General features: G+C 38.2%; 1 protein-coding gene across 2 annotated transcripts in view; it reads right to left on the bottom strand.

Moving 5' to 3' along the window:
• Positions 1 to 10,707: 10,707 nt before the first annotated feature.
• Positions 10,708 to 18,086, bottom strand: part of HRC (histidine rich calcium binding protein) — a 168,507-nt gene continuing 161,128 nt past the window's right edge. For both annotated transcript variants that reach the window (XM_072426234.1, XM_072426233.1), the window contains one exon: positions 10,708 to 11,380. In XM_072426234.1, the coding sequence (XP_072282335.1) occupies positions 11,343 to 11,380 (38 nt within the window). In that variant the 3' untranslated portion in view covers positions 10,708 to 11,342. The remainder of the gene's footprint in view (positions 11,381 to 18,086) is intronic.

Genomic DNA, 18,086 nt, shown 5'->3' on the forward strand with positions numbered 1-18,086 from the left:
TGACATTTCTGGTGCTACTGGAAAATAAAAACTGATATTTTAATGTTTGATTCCTTTTTCCTATTTTCCAAAGAAGACTGGTACAGTGAAATTCCTGTGCTACTTTAACATAAATACAGATATTTTAGTGTTTGATACCTGTTCCTGTTGACCAAAGAAGTCTGTTTGGTACAGTAAAACTTCTGAGCTACTGGAAAATAAATAGAGATATTTTAGTGTTTGATACCTGTTCCTAATTGCCAAAGAAGACTGTTTTGTACAGTGCAATTTCTGTGCTACTGCAAAATAAATACAGATATTTTAGTGTTTGATACTTGTTCCTATTTACCAAAGAAGACTGTTTGGCACAGTGAAATTTTTGTGCTACTTTAAAATTAATACAGATATTTTACTGTTTGATACCTGTTTCTTTTCACCAAAGGAGACTGTTTGGTACAGTGAAATGTCTGTGCTACTTTAAAATAAATACAGATATTTCAGTATTTGATACTTGTTTCTATTAACCAAAGAAGACTGGTACAGTGAAATGTCTGTGCTACTGAAAAATAAATACAGATATTTTAGTCTTTGATACCTGTTCCTATTTACTAAAGAAGATTGGTACAGTGAATGTCTGTGGTACTGGAAAATAAATACGGATATTTTAGAGTTTGATACCTGTTTCTATTTACCAAAGAAGACTGTTACAGTGAAATTGCTGTGCTACTGGAAAATACATACAAATATTTTAGTCTTTGATACCTTTTCCTGTTTACCAAAGAAGTCTGTTTAGTACAGTGAAATTTCTGTACTACTGTTTTTCTGTAATGCTCTAAAAAATACAAAATATTTTATTATGATAGCACTTGCTATCTATCAAAAAAGCCAGAAAAATGTTTCCATTTCTCTCAAAAAAATACAGATATTTCATTCTGATAGCAGTTGCTATCTTTCAAAAAAGCCAGAAAAATTTCTGTAATTCTCTCAAAAAATATATAGTTACTTATATATAATAGTTACTTAGTAGGTTAGGTTGAAAAAAAGACATAAGTCCATGAAGTTCAACCACTAGGGAAATAAACATAGGCCAGATATAAAACCCTATAAGACATAGTTGGTCCAGAGGAAGGCAAAAAAACCCCTGTTACAATTTGCTTCAAGGAAAAAAATGCTTTCCTGATTCCATGAGGCAATCGGATGTTCTCTGGACAACGGTCACTGTTATTTTTACTTTAATGTTTTAATACCCAGTTATATTCTGTGCTTCTAGAAAACATCCAGCTTTTTCTTAAAGCAATCTATAATAATTACTGAATCTCCTTCATGAGGCAGTTGATTCCACATTTTCACAGACCTTACACAAAAGAATCCCTTCCTTATCCAGAGCTTAAACTTCTTTTACTCCAGACACAAAGAGTGCCCTCTTGTTCTTTGTAATGATCTCAAAGTGAATAATGGGGAAGAGAGTTCTCTATATGGATTGTTTTTTTTATATTTTTACAGGGTGATCATATCCCCCCTTAAATGCCTCTTCTCAAGGGAGAAACGATTTAGTTCAGCTAATCTCTCCTCATAGCTGAGCTCCTCCATCCCTTTTAATAATTTAGTTGCCCTTCTCTGTACTCCCTCCAATTCAGCAATGTCCTTTTTGTGAACTGGTGCCCAAAACTGGACTGCATATTCCAGATGTGGTCTGACCAATGCTTTGTACAGGGGTAGGATTATGTCTCCATCTCTGCAGTCTATTCCTCTTTTAATAGAAGAAAGTACTTTACTAGCTTTAGATATTGTAGCTTGGCATTGCATGCTGTTAAGTCTATGATCTACCAGAACCCCCAGATTTTCCATTTCTGGAAAAATGTTTCCCCCCTGGACAGTATGAAGCATGCATGTTGTTAGCTCCCAAGTGCATAATTTTACATGTATCTATTGGCTGCCCAATCAAACAATACATCCAGGTCTGCTTGTAGATTATAGACATCCTGTATGGACTTAATTCCATTACATAGTTTGGTGTCATCTGCAAACATAGACATGGTACTTTAAACACCAAACTCAATATCATTTATAAAGATGTTAAACAGTAAAGGTCCCAACACTGAACCCTGGGGTAGACCACTAATAACCTTAGACCATTCAGAGTAGGAATCAATAATTACAACTCTCTGGATGCGATCTTTAAGCCAGTTCCCTATCTATTTACAGATTGACATTTCTAAAGCTAGCGACCCTAACTTGCATATTACCCGTCTGTGGGGTACAGTGTCAAATGCTTTAGCAAAGTCCAAGTACACTATATCAACTGCTATTCCACTGTCTACCTGTTTACTTACCTCCTCATAAAGAGAATAAATTTGTTTTACAACTTCTGTCTTTCTTGAAGCCATGCTGACTATCACTCATATTATGATTTTCTAGCAGAAACTCCTCTATGTGGTCCTTTATCAAACTCTCTAAGACCTTTCCAACTATGGACGTTAAACTAATGGGTCTGTAACTACCTGGTAATTACTATCGCTTTTTGAAGATAGAGGCCACATTGGCCTTACACCAATCAATCGGGACCTTGCCAGTGACTAAAGAGTCTCTAAAAATTAGAAATAATGGCTTTGAAATAACTGAGCTCAGCTCTTTGAGGACACGTGGATGTAATCCATCAGGTCCTTGTGCTTTGTCAACCCTAATTTTTCCCAGCTGTTTCTCAATCATATCAACTCTGAGCCATTGTGACTTATTTAAAACAGTGACATTGCTATTATGAATTTAGACTTGAGCTCTGCCATTTTCCTTCTTGTACACAGAGCTAATAAAAGTGTTTAGTAAATTATTATTTTACAGTGCCATCATATTACGCAGCACTAAAAAAAGTCCATATTCGTGTCACTAACTGTCCCTCACAATCTAATGTCCTACCATAGTCATATGTCATCCAAGGTCAACACTGAGGAGGAGCCAATTACCCTTACTGCATGTTTTTAGGACGGTGGAGGAAACCAGAGTAGCTGGAGGAAACCCACGCAGACACGGGGAGAACCTGCAAACTTCATGCAGATAGTGTCCTGGCCGAAATTCGAACCTGGGACCCACCGCTGCAAAGGCCAGAGTGCTAACCACTGACCGATCGTGCCACCGTGCTAACCACTGAGCCACCGTGCTGCCCAAGACAAGGCCAACATGTTCAGATCTGATCTTTTTGCTATTAATATATTTGAAAAAGATTTGGGGTATGCCTTACTTTTCTTTCCAATCCGTCTTTCATTTTGAAGTTTTGCGCATTTTATCTCTTTTTTACATTTTTTGTTATATTTTTTATAGGTTTCAAATGATGAAGGTGATCCTTTGTTTTTATGTTTTTGGAATGCCCTTTTCTTGTTCCTTATGGCTTTTTTAACATCAGCTGTGAGCTTTAATTTTAGCCTCTTAAATTTATTACCCATTGGAATATATTTTTCAGTTTGCTTTTGTAGAACAGACTTGAAAAATTCCCAATTCTGTTCTGTGTTCTTTGAAGACAACATTGTTTCCCAATCCAAGTCACAGAGAGCCGTCCTTAGTATATGGAAAATTTGCTCTCTTAAAATTAAATGTTTTTATCTTTCCTGTTTTTGCTTCCTGTTTACAGCTTACAATAAATGAAATCATAAAATGGTCACTGCTACCCAGATTCTCTTATATTTGCACATTTGTTATAAGCTCTGCATTGTTAAAACAAACTAGGGCCAGCAGAGCATCATTTCTAGTTGGGGCTTCTATAAACTGTTCCATAAAATTATCTTGTATTAAATTCACAAATTTCCTCCCTTTTGCTGTTCCTGTAGTGCCAATACTCCAGTCAATGCCCCTGATTCATCAAGCATCATTATTATGAAGGCAGGAATCCGGCTGGCAGTGAGGAGGCGAGTGTACGCGCACACTCGAGTCCGGACCGCGGTAAACCGCGATCGCTGGCCGCGCGTACTTTCGCGCTTCCAGCGAGCGCGGATTTTATTGATGAATCAGGGGCAATGTCAGGGTAGTTGAAATCTCCCATGATTAAAACACTTCCCCTTTTTGCTGCTTTTTCTATCTGTGCTAGTATTTGCTATATTTTCTATTTCTTCCTTAGCACTGGGGGGCCTATAATAGACACAAAACATTAATTGTGTGTTATTCAACCCTACATTCAACTCCACCCATAATGCCTCAACTTCATCTCCTGTTCCCGCCGCAATTTCTTCTTTCACATTCACTTTTAGATCACTTCTGACATACAGACAGACACCACCACCCTTTCGTTTGACTCTGTCTTTACGAAAGAGAGTATACCCAGGAATATTGACAGCCTAGTCATGTGAAGAACAAAGCCAGGACCTAATACCAACTAAGTCATAGTTCTCCTCACTCATTAGGGCTTCCAAGTCCCCTATCTTGTTTGCTAGACTTCTAGCATTGGTGAACAGGCTCTTTAAACCATTGCTGCTTTTACCATCATTGTTTGCCAAATCCTTTTGTTTTTTAGTACAATTAGTACTGCACAATCCATTGTTTGTTTGTAACATGTTAAGCTCCTTACAATTATCCAGAATCCCCCCCTAACTATCGCCAATCCACCCTCCACTAGTGTCTGACCCCTGACTAACCTATCCGCCACCTTTTTTGACTGTCCCACCCCCCTCTGTCCTAGTTTAAACATCACTCCACCATTCTACTAAATCTTTCCCCTAGCACAGCAGACCCCCTTTCATTTAGGTGCAAACCATCTGTGACATACAGGTTGTACCCCAATGAAAAGTCAGCCCAGTGCTCTATGAACCCAAACCCTTCCCTTCTACACCAGGACTTAAGCCATGCGTTTAGCTGCCTAAGCTCCCTCTGCCTTTCCTGTGTTGCCCATGGCACAGGCAATATTACAGAGAATATAGCCTTGGAGGTCCTTTTCTTCAGCTTGAAACCTAGTTCCCTAAACTGATTTTTAAGGATCTTCCATCTTCCATCTATATTGTCATTGGTTCAAACAATGACCAGGACAGCTGGGGCCTGTCCAGCCCCTCCCAATAGTTTGTTCACTCGGTCCACCACATGCTGAACCCTGGCACCATTGAGACAGCAAACCATTCAGTTGAAGGGATCCGGGCGACAAACTATTTTATCCGTCCTCCTGATCATAGAATCCCCTATGACTGCCAATTGTCTTTTCCTTCCTGCGTTTCCCTCCCCACCACTACTAGATATGCTGCTCTCCCGGGTCTTAGGGGTAGCAGTAACATCTAGAGTTGCCACCACTGGGTCTGCCACCTGCACATCTTCACATAACTTTGCAAAGATGTTGGGGTGCTCAAACACAGGGCTGGCCTTCCTTTACTGTGGGCCCCTACCACTCCCTCTAGTTACATTAACCCAACTCCCTACATGCTCATCCTGATTAACCTCTCCACCCTCCACATCTAAGCCATTAACTGCCTGCTCAGTGAGCAGGAGACCCCTCTCAAGGTGATCCAGTGATTTCAGTGTTGCAATGCGCTTCTCCAGCTCTCCAATGCGGGATACCAGAAAGGTGACTTGCTCACATCTGTCACAGCAGTATTCACTCATTTTCCCAGTTATATTTTTTGTTTATAAACATTTACCTACAGTTTGTGGTTACTATAAGGATTTACCTCCTTTTGTTTTCAAACTTCTGTTTTTTCTAACTCCACTTGATTACAAATCCACTTGTTTCTCAAGCCAAACAGTGAGCCAGATATTTCATTCTGATAGCACTTGCTATCTATCAAAAAAGCCAGAAAGATTTCTGTATTTCTCTCTAAAAAATACAGATATTTAATTCTGATAGTACTTGCTATCTATTAAAAAAGCCAGAAAAATGTCTGTATTGCTCTCAAAAAATACATTTATTTTATTCTGATCCCACTTGCTATCTATCAAAAAAGCCAGAAAATTTTCTGTATTTGTCTCAAAAAAATACAGATATTTAATTCTGATAGCACTTGCTCTCTACCAGAAAAGGCAGAAGAATTTCCGTATTTCTCTCGAAAAACATATTTCATTCTGATAGCACTTGCTATCAAAAAAGCCAGAAAAAATTCTGTATTTCTCTCAAAAAATACAGATATTTCATTCTGATAGCACTTGCTATCAAAAACGAAGAACAATTTCTGTAATTCTCTCAAAAAATACAGATATTTCATTCTGATCCCACTTGCTATCTATCAAAAAAGCCAGAAAAATTTCTGTATTTCTCTCAAAAAATACAGATATTTTATTCTGATCCCACTTGCTATCTATCAAAAAAGCCAGAAAATTTTCTGTATTTGTCTCAAAAAAATACAGATATAATTCTGATCCCACTTGCTATCTATCAAAAAAGCCAGAAAATTTTCTGTATTTGTCTCAAAAAAATACAGATATTTAATTCTGATCCAACTTGCTATATATAAAAAAAGCATAACATTTTCTGTATTTCTCTCAAAAAATACAGATATTTCATTCTGATAGCACTTGCTATCAAAAACGAAGAACAATTTCTGTAATTCTCTCAAAAAATACAGATATTTCATTCTGATAGCCAGGAAAATTATTGTATTTCTCTTTAAAAAATATAATTTCATTCTGATAGTACTTTACTTTATTCTGATCCCACTTGCTGTCTATCAAAAAGCCATAAAAATGTCTGTATTTCTCACCAAAAAATACAGATATTTCATTCTGATAGCACTTGCTATCTATCAAAAAAGCCAGAAAAATTTCCATTTTTCTCTCAAAAAAACATATTTCATTCTGACAGCACTTGCTATCTATCAAAAAAGTCAGAAACATTTCTGTACTTCTCTCAAAAAAGTACAGATATTTTATTCTGATCCCACTTGCTATCTATCAAAAAGCCAAAAAAAAAACTCTGTATTTCTCACAATAAAAATACAGATATTTCATTCTGATAAAATTTCCATAATTCTCCCAAACAAAATATTTCATTCTGACAGCACTTGCTATAAAAGAAGTCAGAAAAATTTCTGTACTTCTCTAAAAAAAATACAGATATTTAATTCTGATCCAACTTGCTATCTATAAAAAAAGCATACAATTTTCTGTATGTCTCTCAAAAAAATACAGATGTTTCATTCTGATAGCACTTGCTATCACTAAAGCCAGAAACATTTCCGTATCTTTCTCAAAATAATATATTTCATTATGACCGCACTTGCTATCAAAAATGCCAGAAAAATTTCTGGACGTCTATAAAAAATTACAGATATTTCGTTCTGATCCCACTTGCTATCAAAAAAGCATAACATTTTCTGTATTTTTCACAAAAAAATAGAGATATTTCATTCTGATAGCACTTGCTATCCATCAAAAAAGCCAGAAAACTTTAGGTAATTCTCTCAAAAAAACATATTTCTTTCTGACAGCACTTGCTATCTGTCAAAAAAGTCTGAAAATTTTCTGTACTTCTCTAAAAAAATACAGATATTTAATTCTGATCCCACTTGCTATCAAAAAAGCCAGAAAAAATTCTGTACTTCTCTAAAAAAATACAGATATTTCTTTCTGTTCCCACTTGCTATCAAAAAAGCATAACATTTTCTGTATTTCTCACAAAAAATACAGATATTTCATTCTGATAGCACTTGCTATCTATCAAAAAAGCAGGAAACATTTCTGTATTTCTCTCAAAAAAGTTCAGATATTTTATTCTGATCCCACTTGCTATCTATCAAAAAGCCAACAAAAATTCTGTATTTCTCACAACAAAATACAGATATTTCATTCTGATAAAATTTCCGTAATTCTCTCAAAAAAACATATTTCATTCTGACAGCACTTGCTATCTATCCGTCAGAAAAATTTCTGTACTTATCTAAAAAAAATAAAGATATTTATTTCTGATCCCACTTGCTATCTATAAAAAAAAGCATAACATTTTCTGTATGTCTCTCAAAAAAAAATACAGATATTTAATTCTGATCCCACTTGCTTTTAAAAAAGCATAACATTTTCTGTATTTCTCACAAAAAAATAGAGATATTTCATTCTGATAGCACTTGCTATCTATCAAAAAAGCAAGAAAAAATTCCGTAAATCTCTCAAAAAAACATATTTCATTCTGACAGCACGTGTTATCTATCAAAAAAGCCGGAAAAATTTCTCTACTTCTATATACTTCTGTATTTCTCACAAAAAAATACAGATCAGGAGGCTACAGAGTGGCACAACGACAGATAACTGGCTTGTGGCGGCCAAGTGTTCATAGTAACATTGCTTTTTGATCCTTCGATGTTGGCTCTTACTATCATTGTGAAGCATAATTCACCAAGCGTTGGATTGTTCACCCACAAATAGGGAACGTGAGCTGGGTTAATTCAGAGCATTCAGCTTCTGTGCAGCTGGAGTGCACAAGTGCACTGTGGCGGAGACCACAGAGAGGCACAATGACAGAGCCTGGAGTTGGCGACAGCATCAGGAGGCCACAGAGTGGCACAATTACAGAGTCTGGAGGTGGTGGCAGCATCAGTAGGCCAAAGAGTGGCACAATGACCGAGTCTGGAGGTGGCGGCAGCATCAGTAGGACACAGAGTGGCACAAGGACATAGTGTGGAGGTGGCGCACAGGTTCAGAATCGTCGCTCAGTTCACTTTCGCTGTCCGATGACAAATTTCCTGGTGAATCGCTATCGCTCGATTCCACAAGGGACTCCAAATCGCTATCGCTGCTTTCAAATTCCTCCAAAACAGCGCTTGCGCCGGTGAGATACCTTTTGGATGCCATGCGGTCTCCAGCAAACAGTCAGGAACATCAAGGTCAAAGACAAAGTGATGAAATGATACATTCAGCAAGTGATTTATAAGTGATCAAAAGGTCAGATCAAGGCCAGGGCTAATAGTAGGCAAAATGTAAATCAGGGCACTGGGCAATGATGCTTGGTGTACTACAATGTGTATTTATACTTTTATTGTATGTTATTCTGTGTATTTCACTGTAAGAAAAATTTAAAAGCAGATTACATAGTCATCTGCTTTTAAATTTCCCGCCCCCACAATCCATCACTCCATGGCATCACCCGGAAGATGTCACACATCTTGCCGGGTGATGTGGTGGGGATGTCCCTGCCCTGCTTCATTCCCCTGCTCGCATCACCCGGAGGCTGATCTCAAATGATTTTCTATAGTAACCTATGAGAAATCACGTTTAGGTAACAAAGATTTTGGCTAACAAATGTGATTCCGGAACAAATTATCTTTTTAGCTGTGGTTTTACTATAATGATATTTGGTGAAAAGTGTATATACAAGTTTATGGTCATGATTAAAGTTTAGTTGAGCTTTGCCAAAAAGCCCTCTTTTTCCATTTGTTCTATTTTTGCAATAAGCTCGACAAATTCTGAGCTGATGTATGTGCACAAGGAGAAACACATTTTTGACTTGTGTGATAAACACTGGGTGTAAGGCCCTGGTCAGCACCATTACTCACCAGATGTCAGGCCCCCAAACTAACGCTGCGGTCTTCACCTTTAGCAAGTTCCACACTCAGCCTCAGGAGACTGGTTGCATCTCCCAGCAAACGATTGCCCCCAGGACCTAATGGTGTCTAGGGATGGGCTGGCAGTGAACCAGGAGCCTACAGATAAGCAGTGCCATGATTCCAACAAAAACAAATACAAAATACAGAGCAACAGGTCATATACAGGTAATCTGTCCACCAGACGAAGTACACAAGGGCAAGACACAAGAAGAAAAGGGGTCACAGGCAGAGGTCAGTTCGGGCTGCGTATAATCGATGGGTCAGGAACAGGCAATGGTCAGCAACAGTAAATACCAAGAGACACTCTCCACCACAGATTAGCCCAGCTAAATTCCACAATAGGCACGGATCACTGGATAATTGACTCCTAAAATCCCCTTTAGCTGTGCAGTTTGTGCTGGGGATTCTGAGAAAGTACATTTCAGGCTGCATGGCTAAAGAGAAGCAGCAGATGTTGCTATTTCCTTGCTGCTGCAAGTCACATCGCTAGACAGAATAAATGGGGAGAGATACTACAGTGGCACACAACACAGGATCGCTGGCCTTATAAGCATCTCCTAAAACTGAGTTAGTTTGCTCTTTTGTATGAGCATATTATCAGTAGTCAATATGCTTTCCTCAATACCTGGATGGGGTTTGTGTGTTTATGTGCACCTGCCTTTGGTAAATCAGCCCCAATGCAGCAGCACATAGACATTTTAGACTGAATTTGCCTGCAGACCTCCCTATGCCCACAAAAAAAGCTGAGAATAAATAAATTACGTGACAGAAAGCAAATAGCTGAAAGGTGAAGACCAGGAAAACACAGATAAAGAAAAGAGTGGGTTGGGTTATACCTATAGTCCATCAGATATGAAATGAAGTGGGTTCAAGATACCTGAAGCAACTTCTAATGTTTGTAGTGGGAAAGTCATTGTGCATTGTAAAATGATAAATAATAAGGGTTTAAAAATGTGTGTTTAAACATTATCTTTTACCTTTAAGGTTGGCTTAACTAATTTGTATATGTATATCAGAGGTCTCCTGTTTGATCTACATAGAAATAAAACGGTAAACTACACTGTAGTACACTGTTACATTTTATCCACCTAATAACATACATGTAAGTGCCATATATAGGAATGAGTATATTTTGATTTTCTGCTATGTGATACATAGCAATTTTCTCTGGTTTTTGACAACATGGAATATGTCACAGGAGATTGTGGTTGATAAAACAAACAGAAGCCACTTATGAGTAAAGAAGAATATTTATTTTTGGATTTGTTTAAACATTTAATACCTTACAGTAAATAAACAAAGCATTTATATTTTATTATTCCAGGAAAACAAACAGGGACAAGGTTTGACCCCAAGATAGATTATGTTTTTGTTTTCCTATAGGTGAGAGGGTATAGCTGCATCCATAATATGGCTGAAAAGAACTTTTCTGTTTATACCAAGCTTTATAGGTCAGACAATATGTTCATCCCCATAGCCAAGAATAATAGCTGAAAATGTAGCATCCTTTTGGTTTAATGTCAGCAAGTAAACTATATTAGATATTCCAATCCTGCACTGGTTCAGTGGTGTCTTGGTATTATTGGTAATCCCAGTTGAAAATCTGAAAAGTCACATGCAGCATGTCAGGCTAGAAGATTTTGGGTTGTTGATCTGGAAGGATAAGGTGGTAATTGTTGGCCAAGGGGAAATGTTCTTAGCATTCAGAAGAGCCCAACAACAAGCTAATATATTCTATAACTTTAACAACACTGAATGCTAGTGTTTCTTATCAGACATGGTATGTTATTTTCCAACCATTGTTTTGGATTATAAAAGGTTACCGATTTAAATGCAGTCCAGTTCCCAGCTTTGTGTGCTACAAGCTCACATTTTCCTTTTATTCAAATACGTTGGTGACAGTCCTGCACAAAGATAAAGAAAGTATTATTAGGTTATGACTAGTCAAACTGCTGGGTGTGCATATTATTGATTATAATATTTCAAAATACACAGAACAAATCAGAAACCTTTGAGAGCAATACATAAAAAGTACCTCTGAAGGCACATACCTATTTAGTGTGTATTTTTTTTATTATAAATAGAAGAAAGTTCTACTTACATGAAGAAAGGGATAGGCTTTAAGACTAGGGGTTTTTGCAAGTAGTTTTAAATGATTTTGCAGCTTAAAACTTCTTTTAAAAAACTGTTAACTTTGCACTGAATAGGTCAATGCATCTTCCTTTTTGACGCTCCCTGAACCAACCTAAATTTTTTCGTTTTGTGTTTATGTGCATGTGTGTATTTATATATAAATATATATATATATATATATATATATATATATATATATGTATATATATGTATCTTGTATATAACTAAGTATCAAATACAAAAACAATTTATGTGCACTTTTAACTATGTTTTGTTTATTTTAGCGTGTAGCATTAAAAGTGTTTAAACTCTCAATTTAGAAGTGTAAATTATAATATTAAAATTGTAAACATATGTATATTCCCTCTCATACAGACAAGAGAACAAAAAAGAGACTAAGTAGTGTATTAATCACTTATTCAGCAAATTAGACCCCTGCAAATTGTCAACCTTAATTTTGCCCAAATGTTTCTCAATCTTATCAATTTTGAGCCATCGTGGCCTATTTAAGGCAGTGACATTGCTATTATCAATTTGGACTTCAGCTTAGCCATTTTCCTTCAAATACACAGAGCTAAAAAAATGTTTAATAAATCTGCCTTTTCTTTATCCCCAGTTACCAACTCAGAGACATCTTTTAAATGGTCTATATGCTCAGGTCTCATCTTTTTTGCTGTTAATATATTTAAAACATTTTTATTATAAATAAATATGGTTAAATCTGTTTTTATTTTTATTTTATTGAATAGGAGGATAAACAATACAATTGAGAATGTAAAGATAGCATGTAGTAATACTTAACAATTATATAATATCAGCTAAAAAAGAATAGGGAGATTTAAGGAAGATTATGAAAGAATAAATGCAGTAAGAAACAGCATTGCAAAGGTAAATGCTGCCAAGACAAACAAAGTCTTATAAATAATCATCAGGGACAGAAAGGTAAAGAATTAAAGGGGAGAGACATCTGGATAAATGTACCTAAAAATAAGATGGGTAACTAGAAAGAGCCAATATAGGCTCAATAAGAAGGTAATTATTGTGAGGCGCTAGTCTGGCTAGAAATGCACGAGAATCAGAAAAGTGCAACCATATCGCCCTACAGTTCTTCTTAAATCTAGTCAAGATATTTTTTTCTGTGATTTAGAGTAGCTCAAGGTTAGAACCACTGTCATGTTTAAAGTAAAAGTACAATGGCCCTGATTCACCAAGCAAAATCGGAGGCTCGCTTGTGCATTCGTATCCATGATCTAAAATCGGAAGCCACGCATCCCCGGCAGTTTGACACTGGCGAGCTTGCATTAAAAGTCACATGTCCTTTACGGCTCACTGGGTGAATGTGATTCCTGCACAACCACACCAGCAACTTGGCCAGGTGACACCGCTTCCGCCTCCACATTCTCACGCCGCTGGTCTTGCGACAACGTCCGCCTCTGCCTCCTCATCCCCCACCCACTGCCCCACTCTGTCACCTTGCCACTCTGTGGTCTCCTGATGCTGCTGCTGCAATCTCCACACTATGTCACCTTGCCACTCTGTGGTCTCCTAATGCTGCTGCTGCCATCTTCACACTATGTCACCTTGCCACTCTGTGGTCTCCTGATGCTGCTGCTGCCATCTCCAGACTATGTCACCTTGCCACTCTGTGGTCTCCTGATGCTGCTGCCACCATCTCCACACTATGTCACCTTGTCACTCTGTGGTCTCCTGATGTTGCCACCACCTCCACACTATGTCATTGTGCCACTCTGTGGCCTCCTGATGCTGTTGCCACCTCCACACTATGTCATTGTATAACTCTGTGACCTCCTGATGCTGTCGCCAACTCCAGACTCTGTCATTGTGCCACTCTGTGGTCTCTGCCCAATGCTGCTGCTGCCACCACCTCTGTGGCCTCCTCCTGATGTTGCTGCTGCTGCCACCTCCAGACTCTGTTATTGTGCCACTCTGTAGCCTCCTGATGCTGCCCCCACCTCCGGACTCTGTCATTGTGCCACTCTGTGGCCAGTTATCCCTGTGGTAAATTTTTTGACACCTCTTGCTCTGAACCCAGAAGTTACAAGGATCAAGAGGCCCCACTTTCGCGGTCTGTATTCATACTGAAAATCCTGATGCTGCCACCACCTCCAGACTCCATCATTGTGCCACTCTGTGGCCAGTTATCCCTGTGGTAAATTTTCGGACACCTCCTGCTCTGAACCCAAAAGTTACAAGGATCAAGAGGCCCCACTTTCACGGTCTGTATTCATACTGAAAATCCTGATGCTGCTGCCACCTACAGACTCTGTCATTGTGCCACTCTGTAGCCTCCTGATGCTGCCGCCACCTCCACATTCTGTCTTTGTGCCACTCTGTGGCTTCCTCATGCTGCTGCCACCCCCACACTCAGTCATTGTGCCACTCTGTGGCCTCCGCCTGATGCTGCTGCTGCCGCCACCTCAGTCACCCTCTCCACTCTGTCGGGGGGGGGGCTCTACTTGTATAATGGGTTGATAGAACAGGTTCTGTAGACATCTTTGTGGAATCAGCTGACAAGGGTGTAAAAGGAGTGCACTTCTTCTTGACACTAACATGGACCTGTCAGGCTGAGTTCATACTTGAGTTATTTGGTTAGTTTTGGCCTAAATAAGTGAAGTGTGCAGTGATTCTAATAGCGACGCCTGTCATCTGCATGTCATACTTACTCACAGTATTATTTCATTACCACAGCAGACTCCCTATGCGTGTTACTGCACGGCACAGTGTTCTACATCACTATCAAGGCTCTCTGCAGCCCGGAAATAGCCATTTTTCAACGTGATTCGCCGCAAATAAATTCAGATCGAAGCGAATCTTTTCAAAAAATTCGGCAAACCAGCCGAATCGAATTTTTGAGAAAATCGCTCATCTCTAGTTGGCCTCCAAAAACCCTATACATAGTGCCTATTAAATAATACTTATAATTGTTAGAGGGTCTTTGTCACATCATTTAGTGTGTGCCATCCTGGGGCACTCTTTTGTTGATTGTCACTGTAACTCACTACGGAACATGAAATCATAACTTGACAACAAGACTTCAGTGTGGTGCACCCAAGAGCCCGGGATACCTATGTCACACATCCCGGGAGGCTCTTGGCTTTGCACTCCTATTCATTCTTGATTGCCTAGCAGATTAAGAATTAGGAAGCAGTGCTGCACCCATTTTTTTTTTTTTAAAAAAAGGGGGGTTTGCACTTAAAAAATATACAAACAACAGAATTTTTACCTGGAATAAAAGGGTTGCCTACTCTTTTATGTAAAGTGAAATTTCTGAGTTTGGGTACGCTTTATCCAATACTAATTGCTTATGCCACATCCCAGTATAAAGTATCATGTAGAAATCACAAATTATTTTATAAGGGACTTTTTATGCATGTAAATATAACAAACAAGTATGTTTATGATATAAAATGTCAGTAATTTTTATTAAAGTAACAAAGATTAACAACACATTAATGTTTAAAATAGCAAACACCGCTAAAACTTTTGTGATAGCTGTATAGTTCCCAATGGTTTTCTTTCAACGCATTTCACAAATATATTATCCGTTTCCTCAGGAAAAGACCTCGGGACTCATAGAAATTTTTGATAATACTTTCTCAATAAACAAATACATTAAATTGTATGCAATTTTCATAGACACTCCTTTAGTGATTGTTACTGTAACTCACTACGAAACATGAAATCATAACTTGACAACTTTCTTCACTGTGGAGAGCTAATTGTGCTACTGCCTTTACATCAGTGGACTCTTTAACAGTTTATCACAAGAGCATGTTCCTTCTGAATTTCGTCTTTTCCCTATTTAATGTACAGTGCTGAGTAATATGTTGGAGCTATAATCGCTATAATCTATAAACTATAATCCCGTTTATTAATAATAATAATTCCCCACAAAGAAGCTTGAATGCAGTTCTACTGAATAATGGCAATTCCTAACTCAGTGTACCAATTGCTGATTAGTTCATCTAAAGGAGTCCTATGACAAAATGAATATTTTGCTTGAAACGATCCAGTATAAAACATTATTGGCATATTGAAGGGAATGCAAGCAGAATTAACAAAATACTGCTATTTCCTCTGCCTTTGGCCAAGCTATTGTAGAATAATATGTAAAACATGTCTGGCAGCCAAGTGATACCTATGAGCCGGGAAGAAGCAGTGTCAAATTTTTTCAACTCGTCGATCTGCATAAAGTATTTCCGCCACCTCTCCATATCAAGCTAGGCTTAATGAAGAACTTTGTAAAGGAATGGGTAAATCAAACTCATATGGTTTATAGTATTTTGTTGAGAAATTTCCAAATATAAGCAGTGCAGAATTGAAGGAAGAGATATTTAAAGGTTCACAGTCTGTCACAGGTCATTGAAATTATACTTCTTGCACTAACATCCAGAGTTCTTTCCAGAAAATTGCATCATGCTAAGTAACTAGCAAGGAGAACGTTTTCACCATGAAATTGAGTCAATAAAGCTCTGCTACCAAGGCTTATGGAATAAGAGTATAATGGTCAATTACTGCTAAATGCTACACTGTGACAAACCAGACCTAGCCTACACAAGAAAATTATTTTCCAAGCATTTTTAAAGAAACAGTGTTTTTTATTCTAAATTTAGGCCTAAAATTTTTGTCAATAAAATACAAAGCAAGACTCACTGATAAAAGACCTGAAAGCAGAAAAGAGAGAAAGGAGAAACAGAGGCCACGATGCATTCATATATAATAGCTTAAAATTGCTGCCAGGTGTGCCTAGTGGGTTAAAGTCTATAGGGTAATGAACAGTCAAACTCAACCAAATGACCAAAGAGGAGAGAATTACTGCTAAAAAATTTATACTATTCTGGTGAGGATGCTGGGTATAAAACATATTTCTTAACATATTTGTCACGGGAGGAGAGACAGGAACATTAGGGGGCACTATGGCCTGCACGGAGGTGGTGTGAGCCCTGAGAAGGGCCAAGGCATCTAAGCAGTAACCAGGTCTTCTACAGAGGGTCGGATGGTCAGGATGTTGTGCTGCTGGTTACTGCCAGGTTGCGGTCCTTGGGCACAAGGTGGGCAAAACACGGTACCAAATCATGAAGCAGAAGGATAGTCTAGGAGGGTCGTGGTCGAGGGAGACAGCAAGCAAGAGAGGTCAGGTCACATGCCAGGGGTCAATAGCCAGGGGTCAATAGCCAGGGGTCCAGGGGACAGACACTAGTGACACAGAGGCCACTGCAGGCACAGGGAACACTGGAAGCAACCGGAGGCACGGGTGATTTAGGGATATCCACAGACAGACAAGAACACTGGAACAGCATGGGGAAGTTGGCTGGGAACCAACAGACTGGACAACGAGGGGTTAATACATGAGCTGGACAGGGGAAACACTGAATTAAGCAACAGGTGAACAAGAACTAGCTCAATAGAATTAGGGGGCTTGGCACAATGGAGACACGTTGCACAAACACTAAGTGCATTGTGTGAGCTAGCTACACAGCCAGGGCTGGTCAAGAGGCTATTTTCCGATTGGCCAGCGGATTGGACCGAATTGATAAAGCTTGGAAACAGAGGCACGCCTAGCGTCAGAACTGCTCGCATGCGCAGGAGAGAGGCGTCTGTGCTTCAGTGAGAAAGAGAACAATATTTCTTAGTGTTTAACATTGTAAGGACTCACTTTTAGATACAGTCACTGTTGACAATTAATTCTTATGTGTCTGGGAGGAGAAATACTTTTAAAATCAAAAATTTAAATCAACAGTATTAAATTGTATTTGCTAATCTGTGAATTGCTTCCCTTTAAACCAATGTGCTAGGATTAGTTCAGTCCATGAAACAACAACATGGATCTATTTTACTGATATCTTTATTTGATATGGTATTTCAGAGAAAACAGTAGAGACAGCTAAACCAGCCCGCGTACTAGGACAAGTGAAGGTCTTTATGGGGAATATACTAATCTATATGTATAATAAAAAAATCAATGACAAGATTATGAAGTTGTGACTGCAGACCTGCTCAAATTTGTGATCAGTACAACACCATACCACAACCTACTATACACCTACGGTAGTAATTAGTGCATGACCTTAATTGGAAATGAAAGTAATTGTGGTAAGGAGTTTTCTTAGTTTCAATATACATCATTAGGCACTTGCTATCAATTAATTAGATTAAATATTTCTTTACAAGAAACCATTTTTTCCAACATCCCATAACAGCTAATAATTATGTAGAAATTTACGGAGATGTCTATAAATCTATTATTAGATTTTGCATACATGCTTTAAGTCTTCTAATTAAGCAAAATGCAAAGATTATGCGCACTGGCCCTATAGTTGAGCAAAATTGTGAAAAGTGACTGATTGCTGTAGGCATTCCAATATCACTACCACATTAAAAAATGCTCTAATCTCAGATTTTTCCACCACTATCTATGCACTTTAATAAAACTAAAGTCGGGACAGAATGAAAGCA

The sequence above is a fragment of the Pyxicephalus adspersus genome, chromosome 11 (assembly GCF_032062135.1).
Source record: "Pyxicephalus adspersus chromosome 11, UCB_Pads_2.0, whole genome shotgun sequence".
In the NCBI taxonomy this organism is placed as follows: Eukaryota; Metazoa; Chordata; class Amphibia; order Anura; family Pyxicephalidae; genus Pyxicephalus; species Pyxicephalus adspersus.